Source organism: Lipomyces tetrasporus (assembly GCF_029532465.1).
Source record: "Lipomyces tetrasporus strain NRRL Y-64009 chromosome Unknown POJ06scaffold_9, whole genome shotgun sequence".
Classification (NCBI taxonomy): Eukaryota; Fungi; Ascomycota; class Lipomycetes; order Lipomycetales; family Lipomycetaceae; genus Lipomyces; species Lipomyces tetrasporus.
The window spans coordinates 1,109,395-1,128,266 of record NW_026611604.1 but is presented as its reverse complement, the minus strand read 5'-3'; the positions used below and the strand labels follow the sequence as shown (position 1 = coordinate 1,128,266).

Here is an 18,872-nt window from a genome sequence, read left to right as displayed (position 1 = left end):
ACAAAATCGATATGCCACGGCGCATCGCCTGCATATAGACCCTTCCCATTTAAACTCTGCGTGACGTTGATTGATACAGTTTGTCATAACCCTAACCCTAACCCTAACCCTAACCCTAACCCTAACCCTAACCCTAACCCTAACCCTGACCCTAACCCTGACCCTTACCCTGACCCTAACCCTGACCCTGACCCTAACCCTGACCCTAATTAATGAGAATGTCAACATTGTCGAACACCGTCATCTTTTTCACTAATGAAATTAAAGCAGAGAGTGTTCTTATCAAGGCTTGGGTTAGTATCGAGAGAATCGATGGCAGGCAATGGAGGTACCAAGTACTGGACTGTTGAGTACTCGGAAATCAGTTGTGTCAAAGGTTGGTAGTGTGATGTGCATGCTGGTGACTTAATAGCTGGTGATGGCATGAGAGCCGGCTGCTCAGTGCACCAAGAGCACGATGGAGTAGTGCACATCGGATAGAAATTTAGAGTGTTGGGAGACGACACGGGAAAGGGCGGAATGTCTTGAGATATGTATTGGGACTTCGATGAACAAGACCGGGCCGAATGCTCAACCAGCTTATCTTCCAGCTCCTGTCGGCGTTTTGTCGCACTATCGGCCTTCCCCTCATCACTCTCGTTGAAGAGGCCATCGTAACCTCCTGAAGTGCTGACGCCAGCACTGGAAGGAGTTGGTCTCTTGATGCCAGCGTGCATATCAGCCTCGACACTATTCTCACATAGATTGTCTAGTACCGTATAGATATTGATCTTTCCGCACTCATCTAGTAAAAAAGTGATGTTGTCGCCCCTATTGATGCTCTGGATGAGCAGTTCGAGCCCTTGATGGAGCATTTTGATACGGCTCTCGAGCAGTGCAACGTACGACGCGGAGTAGAGCTTGTTACTTGATGGCTTGCGGCTCGTGAAGACGCAGAAATTGCCATTGGCGATGCAACGAGAACATTGTTTGCGGCCGTCGCACTTTGACTTCTTGAGCCTGCGAGAGGTTAACAATAATCGTAAGATTGGGCTAGGATGGTATATACCTGCAAGCGTCACAAGCCTTCACAACGCGCTTGCGAGAGCTAAATTTCGCGCGATGGGCGCGACGCGAGATGGCCAAAGACATCTTGAACCCGCCGAGATAAATAATGGAGATCTATGGCCACTGTGATGAGAGCAACCCAACATAGTAAGGGAGGAGTGATGGGGAGATATAACTGGAACTGTACAGGATGTATCTCCGACGAAGAGGAACTACCAATACAATGGCCACATCAGCTTCAGTTGTGATTATACTATGGCACACTAACTGCATGTGGCTGAGAACAATCGCATGTGGCAAACATTGCGATTATTACCGACACCCCTTCCCCACAGAAATGTAATTTCATTTAGTTGTAGCGAACTGGAAAGATCAGACAAGGACACATTCGATTCAGTCTCACATTACATCGCTCTAATCTTTGATCGCCGAGTGAAGCAAAATCTCATCTTGAAAGAACTTGAGGCAGATGAGAACTCTGGCGCCTTCAAAATTAATGCCATCCGCCAAAAAATGCATTTGATGCGCGAATCAATTGATGAGGACTCCCGTGCAAATCTGCCACTCTCGGCGGATTGCAGTAGAAACAATCTGGAGTCTCGTCAGAAACTGCAGCCCCGAAGGCAGACTACACTTCCGACATAGACTGGTACTAAGATAGCCGGCTAGTCACTGTCATCGATACAGTCGATCCGAATTGGTTGTGCCAAGTGGTGGCATGACATAGAGAGGAATATCCTAGGATGGCATCTGCGGCTAGAACTTTTCTAGCCATCCCAGTGTCAGAAGTTCAAGTTGAAAAGTTGTTTAATGCAGGACGAGACGTGGTAGGAGTGAGAAGGTATTCGATGAAGGCCAACACAATGCGTATGTTAATGCTCATGAACGACTACTATAAGCATTAATGGGCAAATATATCTATAGTTAACAGTTTCGTATGATATGTCAATAGACGCTGACATTTTTATAAATCGGCCAGACTGCTCGCCCGTTGAAAGAGAACGAAGCTCTGTCAGGTTTATGATTTCATCACATTGATTTCTACATATTGCAATGCAAACCTCCTGACGGTCAATCGGGCGACCTCCTGACGGTCAATCGGGCGAGTAATTGATATCTCTCCGATCACTTGGTGACATTTTGAATACCAGGTAGTCCTAATTTAAGAGATTTTCTGCCGATAACCGATATCGGCGCCTATACTTATGCCTGCCGATAGTTATCGTAATTTTATTCGCAAGATTTGAGGCTGCCGATATCTTATCGGATCGGATATTTTCCTATACGATATCGGCAAACCGGCAAATCGTCAACAGCCCTATCCAGGGCAGAGCGTGGGAACTTCTTATACAAGCGAGGAATTTGTACGGACTGATTGACTGCATGTCCATTGCAAAGGAGACAGTTCGCCTACAAGAAAACGGATGATACTTTTTGGAGAGTCATGGGGCTTATACCCTTCCTTCCTCTTTGAGACTAGCGTAAATAGCGATTTTTGTACCTTTTTTGGAGCTGTTGCCGTATCTCTAACCTGCACCGCCACACGGCAATGATAGAGATGCAGTTGCGCAATCAGGACTCGTTTCCTATTGCCGTGCTGTCATCAGATAGTACTTGGCCAGCCCATTGGTGTGGGCTTCATCCATCCTCGCTGGCTGGTTCAGCCCACCTTACCTGTGACCAATATCCCCTTGCAAGATATTGATTCTACCGTGCTCTCTGTCCTCCGGGACCCATCGCTAACCCACGAAAAGGGCGTCCGAAAGACGACTACAGACCAAGGCGGAGAAGGTCCAAAAAGCAGCCGATCGAATAGAGAAAGTCAGACGATGTAAATCCTGCGGTAAAGTTGGACACAATCGGCGCACCTGTCCAAAATTGCACAAGGAAGATACGAAGAAATTGAACGCGAAGCGGTCCCGAAGATAGGGTCAATGAGGACGACCAAGACTTTCTTCTCGGTGATGAAGAGGACGTGGAATTTGAGGAGATGTGGGCCGAGGCGCTGTCGACATTTTGTTAAAATAGGAGCAAGGTGGAAGAATAACGATCAGGTACACAACACTGGGAAAATACTGTGGCGCATAGAACTTTACTGGCTGTGGCGCGATCGTTGCAAAATTTGCTATTTACGCTAGTCTCAAAGAGGAAGGAAGGGTATAAGCCCCATGATTCTCCTACTTTTTCCGCAGCGGCAGCGTTCGCACGGTTTATCTTCCTCGCGTAAGTGTCGCAACGGGTTCTAATAAGTTCAAAGTGAGGGGAGGCAATACTTCGGGTTGAATTGCGAACTAGCCTCCAAACTCAAACTGAGCTATTGCGTTGATTCGATAAAGTTGAAAAAACCAAGCATTTTCAGAAGGTGTAAAATACGCACCCCAAAATCATTCTGTCTGTTCGCTTTTCTTTCGCTCATTGTCCTCCAGCCCTAATTTCGACCTTCCTACTTTGCTAGCATGTGTACTTCGACAGCTTCACCAACCCTTCTTACTAGTTAAAAGAATGGGTTGGCCCCGTTCTCGACGGACCTTCAACAACAAGCAATCCTACTTCCCCACAATTACACAAAACAAATATACATCTTTGAAGCCAAACCAATGAAGAGACATTCAAACCTAAACCTCCTAATTTCCGCGCCCTTTCCGTTGTCAGCCAGTTATTACTCTTTTCGTAATATGGCCATTGAATATTTACCACCTATGTAACAAGAGGAGGCCGAACCTCCGACCTCGCCGTCGGAGAAGTCCAGGAGCTCCTCCTCGGATAGATAATGAGTCTCCGTCATCGGAGATAGTGAGAATGAAAAATGTGTCACTAATCTTGATTCCTCTATCTACTAGGGAGTTTGTCTCCCCTTTTATATTCTACGCTCTTCTCCTTTGTCAGCCAACCCCGCACGCGTAGGCACCTGTCCGTGGACCGGAGCATAGTCCGATGTCGGAGCCTGCCCGCGGTCCGGAGCATAGTCCGATGTCGGACACTAGTTGCGGTCACAATGTGACAACCTATACCTGGCCCGTTGCTCTAAGACCAATATTAACATCCACCATCTTGTATGTAGACCATCTGCCGTGCAAACCCCGTGACTCACCAGAGTATTGGACATCTACCACCTATACCGGTTGCATTGCTCTCAGAATCCCAATATTAATATCCACCATCTTGAACGTAGACCTTCTGCCGTGCAAATGCCGCGTCCATCCAATGACAGCGCTAACACATCTAAGTTCACCGTCATATTTTCCTTCCCTCTCTCAGCCCATTTGACTTGTTCTGCAATAGTCCAGGGTGACGTGAAGCCAGGCATTATAGAGTCATCGTTAACTCTATCCGAATATGTTGTGGAATCGATTAGAGACACTTCAGAGAGCCATAATCCCAAATACTCAATCGCTGCAAATATATCGATGCCAGTGGGGAAAATTCTGGATATTTCCCTTGCGTAGTTTTGTGGGCTCATTAGCGCAGTTCTGGCCCATCTATAGGCGTGACGATACAACTTGTCAAGGATGACGGCTTGACGGTTTTGAGGAGGGCCATAAACGTACCCCGTGCCCGAAGGATTAGCTATGGCGCAAGATGCCGATAATATTGAGAGCGGTGACATGAGAGATGCTCTTGCGGAGATGCTCGAGCCAGGGTACATACTAGCCTGCACGCCAGTAGAAATTCGTGGACCGATTTCAGCCTCTTCATTACAGTCTGCATCCCTGACCAGTGCTAGTACCGGTCGTGTCACGTTAGCCAACGTATCTGTGAACTGCGAGTCATCGTGTTCAACAGCCGCTTGTAGTCCAAGATCGCATACCTCGACAAACGACGATTGCATTTGCTCAACCACCGCTTCGAGAGTGCGTACCCGCGACTGCAAATTAGTTATTGTTCTCTCTTTCCTCTCTCTGTACGCGCGCTGCGCTTTGCAAATCTGTTCACGCCGCTTCTGTATTCGTGTTATCAGTTAATGATGAAGAGAATCGAAGTTCGATGTACTTACTGCCCGCGAATCTTGAGAACTGTATGTTGGTCTACCCCTCTTCGTCTTACTCATATTACTTGCATCCTGCACAGTAGTATTCTTAGTCCTGGCACTAGAGTTCTCAGCTATAAAGTTTTTAGATGATGACGTATCATTTTCGGGAGCTGTGCTTCCACCCGCTCTATCCCCAGTATCCTGTATATTCTGTATGTCTACATGGTCGCCGACATGCACATGCTGCAACTGTGCCTCGAGGCAACTGCTAACGCCAATATGGCGATCTGTCTCTTCTACGCTCTCATATCAATTCCTGCACACCGGAAGAGTCTCCTTCACGTCCATTCCGTCAACCATATATGGGATTGTTGATGACGCTAAGTTTTCACCATTCTCGCTGTCGAATGTCCAATCTGAATACTGCAATATCATAGCACCAATGACAGGATCTACAAACTGAGTTACGGAGAGATTCACATCACCGTGAGTTACGGTTTGAGCATGCAAAGGCGAATGCGAAATATCTGTTCCAGGTTCCAAAGTTACAGAACCCAACAGCGGATCTCCAGATGTAGGGTCCAAGTAAGTCATCATTGGCGCCATTGCGGAGAGATCCTGCGCATCCTGCGAATCTTTGTCATAAAAAATTGAAGACGGGTCGTACAAAGTGCGTCGTATAAATTACGACCAATATCGCCGTGCTGACGGTCTGGCGTGTCCATTGTCGAACGTGGCGCCTAATCGACTTGGGCGAATCCCAACCGAACAATGGATAAAGGTGAATAATCAATAAAGGGGAGCGGGCAGTCTTTATACCTCAGCGGTGCGGCTGCAGCATCGCACTGTACAGATTACCGCGCTGCATGGGAGCGCTGCACCATAGTTAAGCAGGGAGGGTTAAAGAGAGTTAGAGTCTAAAACTGTGAGGGTGCTCCAAGCCCGCTAGTGGTTAGGGCCCGATGTTCGTTATTCGCAAGTCCCAACCACGGCGAATAATTCGACAATATTATCGATTCTGAATCAAAACTTCCCAAATGTGCAGAAAACCCTTGCCCAAATTTGCGATAGTACTGCAACTCAGTACCGCAACAATACTCGAACTCTGTTGTCTTAATAAATAACAACTCGTCCCTGACCCTTGCCCCCTTCTTTACACCACGAGAATTTTTGACGCGTGTTTGTTTACTCACCCCAGCTTAGAGAGCAGCAGCAGCCCACTACTTCGATTACGTTACCAGGACTAGGGTTTCCCTTATGGGGTACAGGCAGTGACTTCCTGGTACCCGACCTCTACTTACGCTAGTCCCAAAGAGGAATGGTTAGTAGTTGCCCCATGAATCTTCAGCCAAAATTGATTTTTTGTATAGCTGGTAAAAATAACGTGCTTCACTAAGGGCATTGTGTCTAAAGTTACGTCTGTGGCGCACTTTGCAGCCCGGGATCCTGGAGAGTGAACTTGGAGAGTGAACTCGGTAAACTTTTCCATCACAATTATGATTCACTCTGCAAACCTTATAACATCAATTTGTATGCGGCTGGCTCAGCCTGGTTCTACACAATTATGCCGATATCTGAATGTTTTCGCGAAAGTATTTATACTAGCCTAGTCGCTACGCTAGCTGAAAAAAAGAAGCTTTTGTCGTGGCAAAATTGCGAATTGCTTCGTTTACACGGGAGTGGGTTATAAGAAATTTGCGTCAGATTGGTAATCACTGTCGTGGATATCGTGTGCATCAATTCTATGGTCCTTGCACTTCCGCTGTAGCATGGCCAGGAACAATCTGGAAGCTTTACTCTCTCTTGCGACCGAGCCAGTCCTGCCTTGCGTGGTTTGTCGTTTGCGGTGCATTTGGTATGCAACAACCCTGAACCCTGTAACTTTATGAAACGAGATTCATGGAACTTTCATGCGCTAATCCTCTTTGGGACACCATAAATTTCGTGTGTACCTATTCGTGCACCGCCACACAATGGTTACCAAGAAGGAAGTCACCCTGTCTTTTAAAAAACCCTAGTCCACCCACCCACCCTAACTTGTTGATCCTGTAAAATGGATCGGCCTCCAGTTACTCTAAAACAATCTTTCGGGTCTTCACTTCTTACAAGAGTGGCAATGCGTCGGCCCAGATTGCTTCGAAAGCAGCATCATCGTCATGGCCCTCATCTTCGTAACCCTCATCACCGTTGTCACTGTTATCACCTAATCTGATTTGTTCTCATGCTCGTTAACGAGAGGGTGAGACGCTGCTTGCTTCAAAATTGCCCTTTTGGCTGAATAATTCATAAGATCATCCACTTTGGTAGGTAACTGTGAACCACAGATCCACAGCACAATATAGAGCGATCCGGGGTGGGGCGGATGGTTGCTGACACGGCCGCGCCAGCAGGGCGAGTGTTATCCGCAGAATCATCGCGAGCACAAAGTATGGTGGTGAAGAGTATAGTTTAGGTCTCGCCTGATGAATATTCAGCGGATGATTTTTGATAATAATCGTGAATTATCTGTTGAACAAGGTTAGGGTTTCACCCAGCCGCCTGTCCGTTGGCTCGGGTAGGTGGTGACTTACCCCTGAGAATATGCCACATCCGGATTTGCTCAACCAAATCCTGCCACTCTCAGGATCTTTGGTCTCTTGTTATCCTCTCGTTTTTCCTTCGCCTCTTCCCCTCTCGTTCTCTTCTCAGACGTCGTCCTCTCGGTCTCTCCTCGGTTTCTTCTCGGACGTTGTCCCCCGGTTTCTCCTCGGACGTCGGTTTCTTCTCGGACATCGTCCTCTCGGTCTCTTCTTGTGTGTCGTCATCGCGTTTCTTCTTTTCGGCCTCTTCGCACGGTTGCCGATGCTTGTCGGTTCCTCTTCGGTCTTCTTTCGGTTGTGTCAATGTGTCTTTTGTTTTCTTTCTTTGGTTCCTCTGGCTTCTGCCAGTCTTGTCTTGTTGGCTCTTGCCAGTCTTGCCTTTTCTTTGTTGCTGTCACTTTCTCATAACTTAGTGACATACTTTTGTTGCAGCCGGTCGGATATAAATAGAGGGGGTCTGCCCCACCGACCGGCAATTTGTTAATTAGTCAGAGTATCCAATAGATCATGGAGTCCACCAGAGTTTTCGTCGACAATGTCGACATGTTTTGTCCCGCATCCCAGCTATCATCGTTCAACATTATCCACCCCAAGAACTGAAATTCCCGTGCGATAATTATTGGCTATCTGCCAATTAATATCGTGGCCATCGCTTCAATTGAGGTCAGTCAGCGAAAGTGTCGCGTAGAGATGACGTTGGAAGCTGGTGACCCATTAAATCGCTACTAAATTATATCAGTCTTGTGGTTTATTGCAATCAGATACGGTATCCGACCACCAAGAACAATATTGCAACTTATAAAGAATGTGGCCCCAATTATTTCTTCGGCGAATCTCAGGGGAGAGACCTGTCGGGAGCGATAGAAATTAGATTAGAACGGGCCCATTATTGCTTCAAAGTGCAGTGGCACTTGTCAGTTGAGCCCCAGTCGAGCCCCTGACCAGTGCTCCTCGGTGTATGATGTCACGTCAAGAAAAAACATCTCCGAAATATTCCCTATAAGGATATGGGCAGAACGCTCTCTTGGAACTCGCTTAGGTGCGCTGATTATACCAGTTGTCCCCCTTATGGGAGACCATTGAAAACAAGATTCAACCTTCCATACACAAGTGATTATCGATTAGTGACCAACTATTATTTATTAGTGATCATCTATTATTTCTTAGTGACCAAGTCTAAACTCCCAACTGGACATCACCTAATTTCCTCAGCTAGGAATTTTTCGTACAGAAAGTAGAGTGCACTTAGTGTGCTCCTTAACGTACTCTGATAACCGGGATAAAGAGCTTGGTCTTTTCGGGGCCTCACTGAGAGGACATTTTAGTGACACGTCACAAAAGGGTTAGTGATACTATCGCTAAATCGAGGTTCTACAGACACCTAGCAAGAAGTAAAAGAGGAAGGGTGCTCAGGACACCTGACGTCGATGTATGCGCTGTCGAGTCAGTCTCGTTATTGATTCCAGCAGTACAGCTAATTTGTTAGGTAGCCTTCCTAGACCTCACCCTACGAACATTTTATAGTGTGCCGCCATGGACACTAAATACACGTAAACATGGAGTTTTTGGACTCCGCCTCAACGGCCTGTCGTCCATTCCCGCGCTTACCAAACTACAACCCCAAACTAACTGCAAAGCGGGGTATCTCCACCACGGAGAACTCCGAAGAGACCTCCGAAAAAGGAACCCACCACACTGGAAGTGGAGACATCCACCCCTGAAAACGCCGATCTCACAGTTCACTGCAGAATTAAATGTCTAACGTTCTTTGAAGTGTTCCAAATATCACAATGGGTGCACAACCACATGCCGGCTGAGCGGGTACGCCAGGTATTCTGCCCACACCGCCTAGTTATATTTTGGACGTTTTAGTGGTATTTCGGACTTTCACCCTTTTGTATTCAAGCTCCAATGTGACTTATTTCATGTAACTCATACAATGACTTCCACAGTAATGACCAAACTTCTTTGAGCATGATGATCCTGATCCAACACTTGACATTTCCCCCACTCATGACCGCCCGGTAAGACCCCTGCAAACCCTGTCAGATCTGCGATGACTTATTTTGCTGAGTTGCCGCCATCGACAGACAGGATACTACCCGTAATGTAAGTTGCCTGATCCGACGCGACGAACATGATGGACTGCGCGATCTCCTCCACGTTCCCGATTCGTTTGAGAGGCACACCAGAGGCCATACCAGCCTTATTTTCCTCGTTTCCAGTGAATCGATCAAGCATACCGGTCTGGACCGGGCCAGGGGCAACTGCGTTGACACGCACTCCATACGGTGCGGCTTCAAGCGCTGCAGACAACGTGAGTCCTTCGACCGCGTACTTGCTGGCGACGTAAATTGAGGCACCAGGTACGGGTCTATGGCCGTATGTGGACGAGATGTTGACGACGCTTCCGTAGCCCTGAGCAAACATCACGCGCAACTCATGCTTCAAACTTAGAACGACGCCAAGGACGTTGGTGTCGAATGCCGCGTGGTAGGAATCCTCGGTTTGATCCACGACCGGACCGGGAACGCCCTCCGTGCCGGCGCTGTTCACAGCAATGTCCAAGCGACCGAAGCGTGCGACTGTCTTGTCGACTAGAGCGCGAATTTCATCGTCGTGGCGAACATCGGCGCGAATGAACTCACATTCCGCGCCAAGACCACGGATCTCACTCGCCAGTTTCTTGCCGGACTCTTCGCTACGGCCGGACACAACGATGCGCGCGCCTTTACCCCGGGCAAAGGCCAGCGCCGTGGCACGCCCAATGCCAGTTATGGCGCCGGTGATCAGAATAACTTTACCGCTCATGTTGACTTCTGTGATAGTTGCTGGTTCGGATGGAGCACGATTGTTTGATGAGATGGTGCGCCATTAAGAGGGAGCAAGACACGATACTTATACGCGACGGGGAATCAAGAATAGTAGATCTGGTTTGCGAACAATTGCGCGAGGCTTACTAAACTGCCAACGATCGTCGATTGGAGCAACCTCGTGGCTACTACAACATCCGATGTGTACCCAGATTATAAACCAGTAAAAAATGGCAAAAGGTCACTTATAAGGGAAGGCCGGAGGCGACCTTACGCTGTGGCTCTCCGAAGCCCGACGGACAAATTTTGGCGATTATTGCATGTGACTACGCCTATGGTGCACCAACTCTAGTTCAAAATTACCGCAAACGGCATACGATCGACGATTGGGAAGAAGCGGTGGTCCGAGCTTCCGGTACCAGGTATTATTAACCGTACAATAGACAGCAGTTTTCAGTCACTGACGAGCGGAGCGAATTTACCCGGAGTCCCCTTGTCGAGCGCCTCCACAGCAACGCCGGTGACAATGTCTCTGCCAATGCTTGACACAGGGCTTTCTGTTGTCCCGGCCACTGCGGGACATCACGGCGTCGGGTCGAGTGATTGTACATAAGATTATATACATTGCTCGATATTTGGAGTGGCAATGTGCGTACTTAAGTATGTAAAATAACGGAGTCTGTCGAGTAAAATTATGCATGAGGCAGAGGCAGTGCATATTACGAAACTTCCCTTTAGATTCGCCAATCTGCGTCTTGTACGGCGTTTCCGTAACAATTTGCGTTTTAAATAAGCTTACGCTAACGGGTAGTAGCACTATTTGGCCTGCCAATCAATCTCCTGTGTTCCGATTTTACATTATCCGCAAGGATAACATCCGCGTACGCCAGTTGTGGCGGTCACAGACGACCTGACGCTACGTAGTTGATGTTGTATCTATCCCACAGGTTAGTAGCGAGTGCCCAACCATCTCCCGTCGGTACATTCGTGATTACGCGACGGTAATTTCCCTAGTAGTAATCGGACATAGCTTTGTCATCGCTGATTACTGAAAGATTACTGAAAATCCAAATCTGACTCTGAACAGGAGTAGGAACAATACCACATTGGCATGTATCCAAAATAAGACTCGATTTGTAAACAATTTCTGCTTCGCTCTACTTTCAAGCGATCTTGTTCTAGAATAATACAACTGTCGGCACCTTGGTAGTATAAATTGCCAAATGCCCGACTGTCCTCAAGCATGTTAGTCCAACAAATCCCGCAACCAACTTGAGTTAGAGAAATGCCGTTCCATCATTTTGCAATTCGCGTATACGACGTTGCGAAGTCGCGAGAATTCTATGATCCAGTACTATCTGCTGTTGGATACGTCGTGTATTGGGCTTCGGGTATGCTTTGTACTGGAATTCGGTGGCATAGTGGCCTGAAGTTAACAGCTCTAGATTCGACTGTGTACTATGCCCCGCAAAGTAATCCGAAGGCCTTCGAATTCGGCCTGATGTTAGCCAACGAATCTAAACCTGCCGGTTCAACCCACATCGCCTTTGCAGCGGCATCACAGGAGGAAGCGGCGCAGGCGTACCGAGTCGCAATCGAACATGGCGGCAAAGACAATGGTGCACCGGGAATTAGGGAGAAGATTAATAGGGGGTATTATAGTTCTTTTGTGCTTGATCCTGACGGTAATAACATCGAATTTGTTCACTTTGTTCGTCAGTGAATAAGATGCTCATCGGCGTTGAAGGCGGGCATATGCTGTAAAACGATGATAGGGATCGACAAGAAGACACGGCGGTTTGTTGTAACGTGCGTTAGCACTAAGAGTATTCAGGAGGAATCACGATAGTAGTTTCAGAATAGACAAGTCAGTGGAAGGATATTTATTCAACTGAAGCCTGCTTTTTCAACCCCAGTCTCAGAGTCCCTTTCTTATAGACAGTCATTCCTTGTCTCAGTTCCTAGATCTAATTTAACAGTGGTCTTTCACAGCCCCCTTGGGGTTGCAGCATTTTCTGACGATTATTCCCAATCCGTCGTCGTTGCTGCTCCACACTAGGCTTCCTTGTAGCGATGTGGCTCTGCTGCTCCGGGAGGGTTGTTACAACTATCCCCCCCCTCAAAGGCTTCAGGGTTTAGGATTAGTCATGCCGTAGATACACATGTGAATAAGGAACGGCATACTTGTCCCGCTCGCCGACCATGACTTTACCTAGCATAGGCTAAAATACAGCCCTTGTGTCCCTCCGTGTAACCCTGAACATCTTCAGGCACAAGTGCTTCAGTAACTCGAAAGACCTGTCCTGTGGACTGTATAGTAACGGTCCGAGATCGCTCAAGTCCGAAGTCTCCAGCAAAGGGTAGACTTGAAACTTTGGCCCATACAGATTAAGATCTCTTTTGTCAGTTAGGGTATTTTATGGCTTGGCACGGAGTGTATGTTTTCGGGAATACCGAATGCTGCAATTGTGGCCTCATCCTGGTCCTCCCTCTCTTTGACCTGAACATACCGCAACTGAGCGGCGCTCCTGGACCTACCATAAAAAGCCTGGACTTTGACCTCATAGTATTCGACAGCCTGGCCCTTGTGGTTCCTTTTGTAGTGGGTTCTCGTGCTCTCTTTGGTTGTGACGCAGACGTGATGCAGCTTCTGCGCACACAGCTGGCACTTAAACCCGTCTTGTACTGGAATGCGCCGGAGCGGCGCAGACCCTGGTCGAAATGCCGGGGGATTGAAGAGCGGAGCGCGTTGATCCTCATCGTCAGACTCATATAGCATGTCTTCAACGTGACATCCCAGATAATAGCTAGATGTGGTCGGAGTCGTTGCATCCTGAGTACGCGCAATACTCAACCTGTTACATCCCTTTGCACTGGGCCTCGCGAATGACACAACCCCTGACTTCACCCACCTTACCTCCAAGCGCTTCATTTTCTGGAGACCCTGACCCTAACCCTGACGCTAACCCTAATCATAAAAAATAAGAAAACGGGTATTTCTTATATTTTAGGTAGCATACATCATGAATATATAAATAAATTATGTTATTCAGTAAGTACCTTGATGATTCACGCCGCAGTGCAGACCTTCTTTCCCAAGGTAGGCAACTGGACGTGACCTAGTGCAACGCCAGTATGCATCCTGAAAAGATGGCCTGTTTTCAAAGAGGAGACACAGAAAATAAAACGGTGGTGGCCATAATTAGCCCTACGAGTGTTCATCTATCAGCTCAAGCACAAGACCCGATATAGCTCGGTGAACAAAGATCCATGGCGTTGGTAGTCAAGATCTTAGCACCTCATTCTCCAACGACCCAGTAGCCCAACTACTATACTCGCCAAAGTCAAGATCCATGCCACTGAAAATATTCGTCGCCCACAGCCAGTGGTCCTGGTGATACTCATCCATCCACGGCCCATGAGTCTGTTCAGGCCACCATCTGTCAATCTCATTTACCATTTCGCTCTGACTTTCGCCGTCATAAACTGGCTGGTCCTTTCTTGGCTGACGTGCTCTACTGTTGGCCGCAACAATATTACTCCATCTCTCGATGCGAGCCCCGATAACTCTTAGCCTTCGCCCTGCTAGGTCCAAGAGATCGTTGTTCCATTCCCCGCCATGGGCTGCACACATCTCCTCTCTCGCCGATTCGAATCGTTTGGCAAGAGCCTCTAACACGTCGAGCATCAGGTCGTCCCCCGCGTAGTTATTTGTGTCACTGTCAGATTCATCTCGGGCGAGGACCAATATCCTGGCTCGACGCGCCAGCATTGTGACGGTATAAATGAGATGGCCGAAACCCGGTATCGGCATATAAAAATAGTAGCAAACGGGTATGGACAACCACTTGTCGAACCAAGTTTCTAGGGCGGCAGTGGCGGCGGGTGTCAAGGTCTCGGCGTTGGCCAGATGTGACTCTAGTAGTCTTAGTCGAGCCGTGCTAAAATGACTGGATAATAAATCTAATGTCCAGTGTTAGCAAGCAAGCAAGCGAGCGCGAGTGCTTTCATTCAGGGTGCTAACAATCATTTTTCAGTCTCCTAGGTATTGAATCTTGGACTTTATCTAACTCAGCCTCTAGTGCAGAGATATACATGTCTGGTGAAAGGCTAGTAGTTGGGAGTTCGTAGACCAGTTGACTCCTCTGGACAAACTGAAAGATTCTCTCAGTGAGAAGCTGGACGCGAACCAGATGTACGAGGGTTTCATCCAACTTGTACTCGGCAGCCTCTTCCAGCTCTCTTAAGCATTGGTCCATGTCTCTAGTGTATCTCGGTGAGTCGAGTTTATTAAATGTCAATGCTGCACTGTTCCTTGATTAGTATTTAGTTGGCCCAGCCCATGAAGCACTACATACTTTGAGCACATATACCACACACCAACAGCAGCCCTCTTCTCTTCATTTGTCTTGTCCTTGGGTACATCAGGATCCATGGCCTGGTATCTGCTCCTTGGACGTGGCCTGGTTCGTCTGTCTAAACCCAAGTCCGCCACCATACTCGTGGCCATGTGTGTGAGACTATTAAGCTGCCCGTGAGCCAGGCAATAGTAGTTGTAGTATCCCAGGAATACAAGAATACCCTGGAGTAGATCCAATGAGCGCTCCGACCGAACGATGACCGCATCCGCAATGTGACGCATGACGGCGTGTCGCTGCCCCCACATTGACTGTCGGTGTCGAAGTGAAGCCACCATCCTGATGACCTTCATGAGGAAAGGCTTCTCTCGGTGCAGTTGAGAGGCGATGGTGCCAGGCGGAATGATGACAAATGGGAACCGGGGACTGAGCTGCGTCGTATAGATGGACAATAACGTGTCATCGGGCTCGACCGGGTTAAGATACTCCTTGTCAACAGTCATCCGGCATGTACAAGGCTGGCGAGCAAACGAATTGAACCCGGGCATAGGCGAGTTGGTTACATCGTCCTCCTCCACCTGTCGCTGCGAAGGAGACTTGGTGGTCAGCGATGACGACGACGCATCCGCTGGCGAGGTGTAGTCTGCGTCATTGTCGCCCGGCACATGCAGACTGTCCAGGACGGTGTAGGTATCGCCTGATTTAAGGGACTGGAGAAGATTATCGAGCTTGGCTGTCCTATGGGAATAAAAGCTTGCATGGGTTAGAAAATACCGAGCGGATACCACGGAGGTCGAGTCTAACTGCAACAACACTCACTGAGGCTTGGACTGTCTTGGTTTTCTTGGCTTCGTCACCTGCTGAGTACAGTTTTTATTCAGGCTCTGGCACCTTGTTCATGAAAACCAATGTTAGCAAAGACACCAAGACCATGTTCACGGGTTCTCACCTATCACAGCTCGAGACAACTGGACTTGACCGGTGGCACCTCACCTTTGCCCTTGCGCACGAGTCGCATGCTGCGCCCCATCCAGAACTGCGAGCTGGCACGATGGGTCTCTGTAGAGCAATCGGACGATTCTTCATGTACGTGAACAGGTTGAGAATTCCGTGGCATGTTTAGCTGGCTGAAGGGGAAGGTCAATGGGAACAACCAGAATTTATGGCAGATGCTAAATTCCGCATTTGGCTAACCTGCTTGGGTTGCCACTCAGCAGATTACGAATCCTGGACATTACGTAGATGGTGAGGCTCGTGCGGATCCGGAATGTTGGAAATCCGAAAATTCCGTTTCAAATGCCGGTGCTTCCAGAGCTTCCGGTTGCAGACTCCCAGTCTCATTTAAGAACAACAAGGCTCTTTTTGTAAAGATGCTGCTCTTTCACGCCATTATTTGGCGCATGCACAACGTCCCGTTCAAGCTTGGCGCTGGGGGATGGTTCTCGTTAGACTGCTTCCAACCCTGTTTCGGTAAAATCCCACTGCAGGTGCTACACGATACTGCTTCAAGAATTGCCGAGTTTTAAGCCTCATCGAGAGACTACCGCATAGCTTGCATTTTATCCGGCTAAACTAATTTTCAGCTTCGCGATAGAGTGGAGTTTGGCCCGGCTTAAAAGTCCTCGGTGTTGCATACAAATCGACCATGGCACCGCGAAGCATCTTGACGACGGCTGTACTGGCCAGCGCCATCTTGCTTGGAGGTATTCCGGCCACATTTGCTCATGGCGATGAAGGACATCATGAGGGCATGGAAATGGACAAAGACCCAAAGCCAGAGGGCCCTCATGATCCCTCGTACTTTGCCCTAGCTGAGCACAAGTCGGTGATATATGCCCACATTGCAGTCATGCTCATTGGCTGGGTGTTTGTGTTGCCAATTGGTATGTTTCAATTGCCGTTAGTTAATCCTCTGGCTAACGAGTGGACTATAGCTGTCATGCTTTCTCTGGCCCAGTCCAGATACACTCTCTTAATCCGAGTCATCTTCATAGCGACAAATACCTTTGGCCTGTTGCTCGGAATCAGATACAACACAAAAACACCAGATCTTTATCCAAATAACTCACACTATAAGCTAGGATGGGTTGTTACCTTGGTGGTGCTTGCGCAGATTGCCCTCAGTGTTCTGGGCCGTTTCACACCAATGTTCAAGACGACTACCAGTCCACGACTTGCCAAGGAACAAGGACTGATGTCGAGGGCAAACAATAATGGATACACCCACGTCAATCGGCGCGCCGAAATAAATCACCATCTTCTGACGAGTCCATCACCGACGTAATTTCCTGTTTCTCCTACGGAGACTGATCGAACCGAATACAACGACGATCCCTCGGACAATTGCGACGACATCCAACAGCCTGTGCCTGTAGATTTTATCGCTAAACCCGTACCGAGGATGTGGAAAGCACTGCTTTTGGTGCATCATTTCATCGATCGTACCATCTTGATTCTCGCCTTTATTACCATTTGCACCGGGGTTGTCACTTATGGGCGTTTTTTCGTAGGTGTAACCAATCTCAATTCAATATCGCTTGGGAGGCTGACAGAAAGGACAGGAGAAAAAGAAGATTTTCAACGGTCTGGCGCATTGGATCAAAGGCGGTGTGTTCTTCTGGCTAGGCATTCTGACTCTTGGTCGCTGGTCGGGCTGTTTCGGAGAACTTGGATGGGTAAGTTTCTGGTCCTCGAATAAGAGTAGGCAAGGAGTATGTATTAACGAAAGTGATCCCTTAGGCATGGAATGTTCGACCCCGGACGAAGCAGCAAAGATGGAGACCATCAGCCGAGTTTGTTGAAAGCGGTCTCATTTTCCTTTACGGCTCGACAAACATCTTCCTCGAACACCTCGGTGGTTGGGGCGGTGAGTGGAAAGAACAAGACTTGGAGCATCTTTCTATTACAATCTTATTCATTGGCGGCGGCTTGGTAAGCATCTGTCTTGTGGCTAGAGTGAGCACTTACTGACTGCTTTTGGTCTAGACTGGAATGCTCATTGAATCGACCTTTATCCGCGAGCTGCTTAACACCGAAGTGGTACTTGACCAAGATTATGAAGATGACAAAGACTACGACGACTCCTCTCCGCCAGAGCAGTACAGTTTCTCCATAAATCCCTTCCCAGCACTAATCATTCTGCTTCTCGGCATCATGATGAGTTCCCACACCCAAGGCACCATGATGTCGGCCATGATTCACAAACAATGGGGCAATCTACTGGCAGGTGCCTCATTTGCTCGATTTATGACTTATACTATCATCTATCTCAAGCCTCCCAATTCGATACTACCGTCACGGCCACCCACTGAGCTCCTCGCTTCATTTGGCTTGATTGCGGGTGGCATCATATTCATGGCTAGTGTAAGCATCCTTGGAAGACTGTGAATCACCATATAACTGACCCAGCTGTAGGCGAGCGATACTGTTGATGGCATGATCAACTATGAGCTGGATGTAATGTTCATGTACACCGTTACCATGGGCTTGGTGGGACTGTTGATGGCCTGGGTGATTGCTCTAATTGCCCTAAAGGGCTGGGCTGTCCGGAAAGGAGTCGACAGTCGGACATTTACTGATTGATCCTCTTGAGTTGACGAGCCCAGAGAGAGGGAATTACTAATAAATATAGGGATAGAATGGCTGTATCATTAGCGTTGAAATTGTTTGTCAAAAGAAATACAAATTGCATTTTCATAAAGATTAATAGATAAGTTAGAGAACAAATAAAATTAGAATATAGCCCATAAATTGACCTTTGGTAGTAGAGTGAGTCCTTGGATGTAAGGGATATCTCACTTGGCAGAGAGTCACTGGAGGAACGGCCTGATTGCTACCAACTTGCCTTCATCAGCTTTCAACCAGAAATATAATATAAGATATAGGATAAAGTAGGTGTAATAGGCATAAATGTGATATCCCCTATGGGCAGGGATTAACGTTGTGTGACTGGGATTCTTGTAATATAAGATCGACATCGCATAAGATTGACGTCCCACGAGTCGTAGCGCTTTATGCAAGATTGACATTAGCGAAAACTCCGTGTGATTGTCATTATGTCGATCTATAAGAAGGCAACCCCGATGCCCTATGGGGATCGGTAAGC

At 47.9% G+C, this 18,872-nt stretch overlaps 8 protein-coding genes across 8 annotated transcripts; 3 read left to right on the top strand and 5 right to left on the bottom strand.

Annotated features, from left to right (window-relative positions):
* Positions 1–221: 221 nt before the first annotated feature.
* On the bottom strand, positions 222–1,131 carry POJ06DRAFT_240185 (uncharacterized protein; the record flags this gene model as incomplete). The annotated part of the gene is made up of 2 exons (XM_056186079.1): positions 222–999; positions 1,049–1,131. The coding sequence occupies 2 exons, from the start codon at positions 1,129–1,131 to the stop codon at positions 222–224; spliced, it is 861 nt and encodes a 286-aa protein (XP_056041943.1).
* A 2,724-nt stretch (positions 1,132–3,855) lies between these two features.
* On the bottom strand, positions 3,856–5,787 carry POJ06DRAFT_277707 (uncharacterized protein). The gene is made up of 4 exons (XM_056189723.1): positions 5,340–5,787; positions 5,042–5,282; positions 4,139–4,987; positions 3,856–4,071 (listed from the first exon to the last, which is right to left on the bottom strand). Exons 1-3 carry the CDS (start codon positions 5,621–5,623, stop codon positions 4,181–4,183), a joined length of 1,332 nt encoding a protein of 443 aa, XP_056041942.1. The 5' UTR covers positions 5,624–5,787; the 3' UTR covers positions 3,856–4,071; positions 4,139–4,180.
* Positions 5,788–7,649: 1,862 nt separating this feature from the next.
* POJ06DRAFT_259615 (uncharacterized protein) lies at positions 7,650–8,656 on the top strand. Its single transcript, XM_056188410.1, has one exon. It carries the CDS (start codon positions 7,859–7,861, stop codon positions 8,078–8,080), a length of 222 nt encoding a protein of 73 aa, XP_056041941.1. The 5' UTR covers positions 7,650–7,858; the 3' UTR covers positions 8,081–8,656.
* An 851-nt stretch (positions 8,657–9,507) lies between these two features.
* Positions 9,508–10,650, bottom strand: POJ06DRAFT_152617 (uncharacterized protein). The gene has a single exon (XM_056184689.1). The coding sequence runs from the start codon at positions 10,405–10,407 to the stop codon at positions 9,658–9,660; it is 750 nt and encodes a 249-aa protein (XP_056041940.1). The 5' UTR covers positions 10,408–10,650; the 3' UTR covers positions 9,508–9,657.
* A 1,044-nt stretch (positions 10,651–11,694) lies between these two features.
* On the top strand, positions 11,695–12,141 carry POJ06DRAFT_277705 (Glyoxalase/Bleomycin resistance protein/Dihydroxybiphenyl dioxygenase; the record flags this gene model as incomplete). The annotated part of the gene is made up of 2 exons (XM_056189722.1): positions 11,695–11,800; positions 11,855–12,141. The coding sequence occupies 2 exons, from the start codon at positions 11,695–11,697 to the stop codon at positions 12,130–12,132; spliced, it is 384 nt and encodes a 127-aa protein (XP_056041939.1). The 3' UTR covers positions 12,133–12,141.
* A 419-nt stretch (positions 12,142–12,560) lies between these two features.
* POJ06DRAFT_152207 (uncharacterized protein) lies at positions 12,561–13,517 on the bottom strand. The gene has a single exon (XM_056184687.1). It carries the CDS (start codon positions 13,339–13,341, stop codon positions 12,817–12,819), a length of 525 nt encoding a protein of 174 aa, XP_056041938.1. The 5' UTR covers positions 13,342–13,517; the 3' UTR covers positions 12,561–12,816.
* A 175-nt stretch (positions 13,518–13,692) lies between these two features.
* POJ06DRAFT_200516 (uncharacterized protein) lies at positions 13,693–15,853 on the bottom strand (the record flags this gene model as incomplete). Its single annotated transcript, XM_056185194.1, has 5 exons — positions 13,693–14,372; positions 14,434–14,717; positions 14,768–15,520; positions 15,587–15,658; positions 15,717–15,853. 5 exons carry the CDS (start codon positions 15,851–15,853, stop codon positions 13,693–13,695), a joined length of 1,926 nt encoding a protein of 641 aa, XP_056041937.1.
* A 559-nt stretch (positions 15,854–16,412) lies between these two features.
* Positions 16,413–18,349, top strand: POJ06DRAFT_270450 (uncharacterized protein; the record flags this gene model as incomplete). Its single annotated transcript, XM_056189441.1, has 7 exons — positions 16,413–16,650; positions 16,702–16,994; positions 17,073–17,273; positions 17,329–17,442; positions 17,507–17,698; positions 17,753–18,130; positions 18,182–18,349. The coding sequence occupies 7 exons, from the start codon at positions 16,413–16,415 to the stop codon at positions 18,347–18,349; spliced, it is 1,584 nt and encodes a 527-aa protein (XP_056041936.1).
* Between the last annotated feature and the right edge of the window lie 523 nt (positions 18,350–18,872).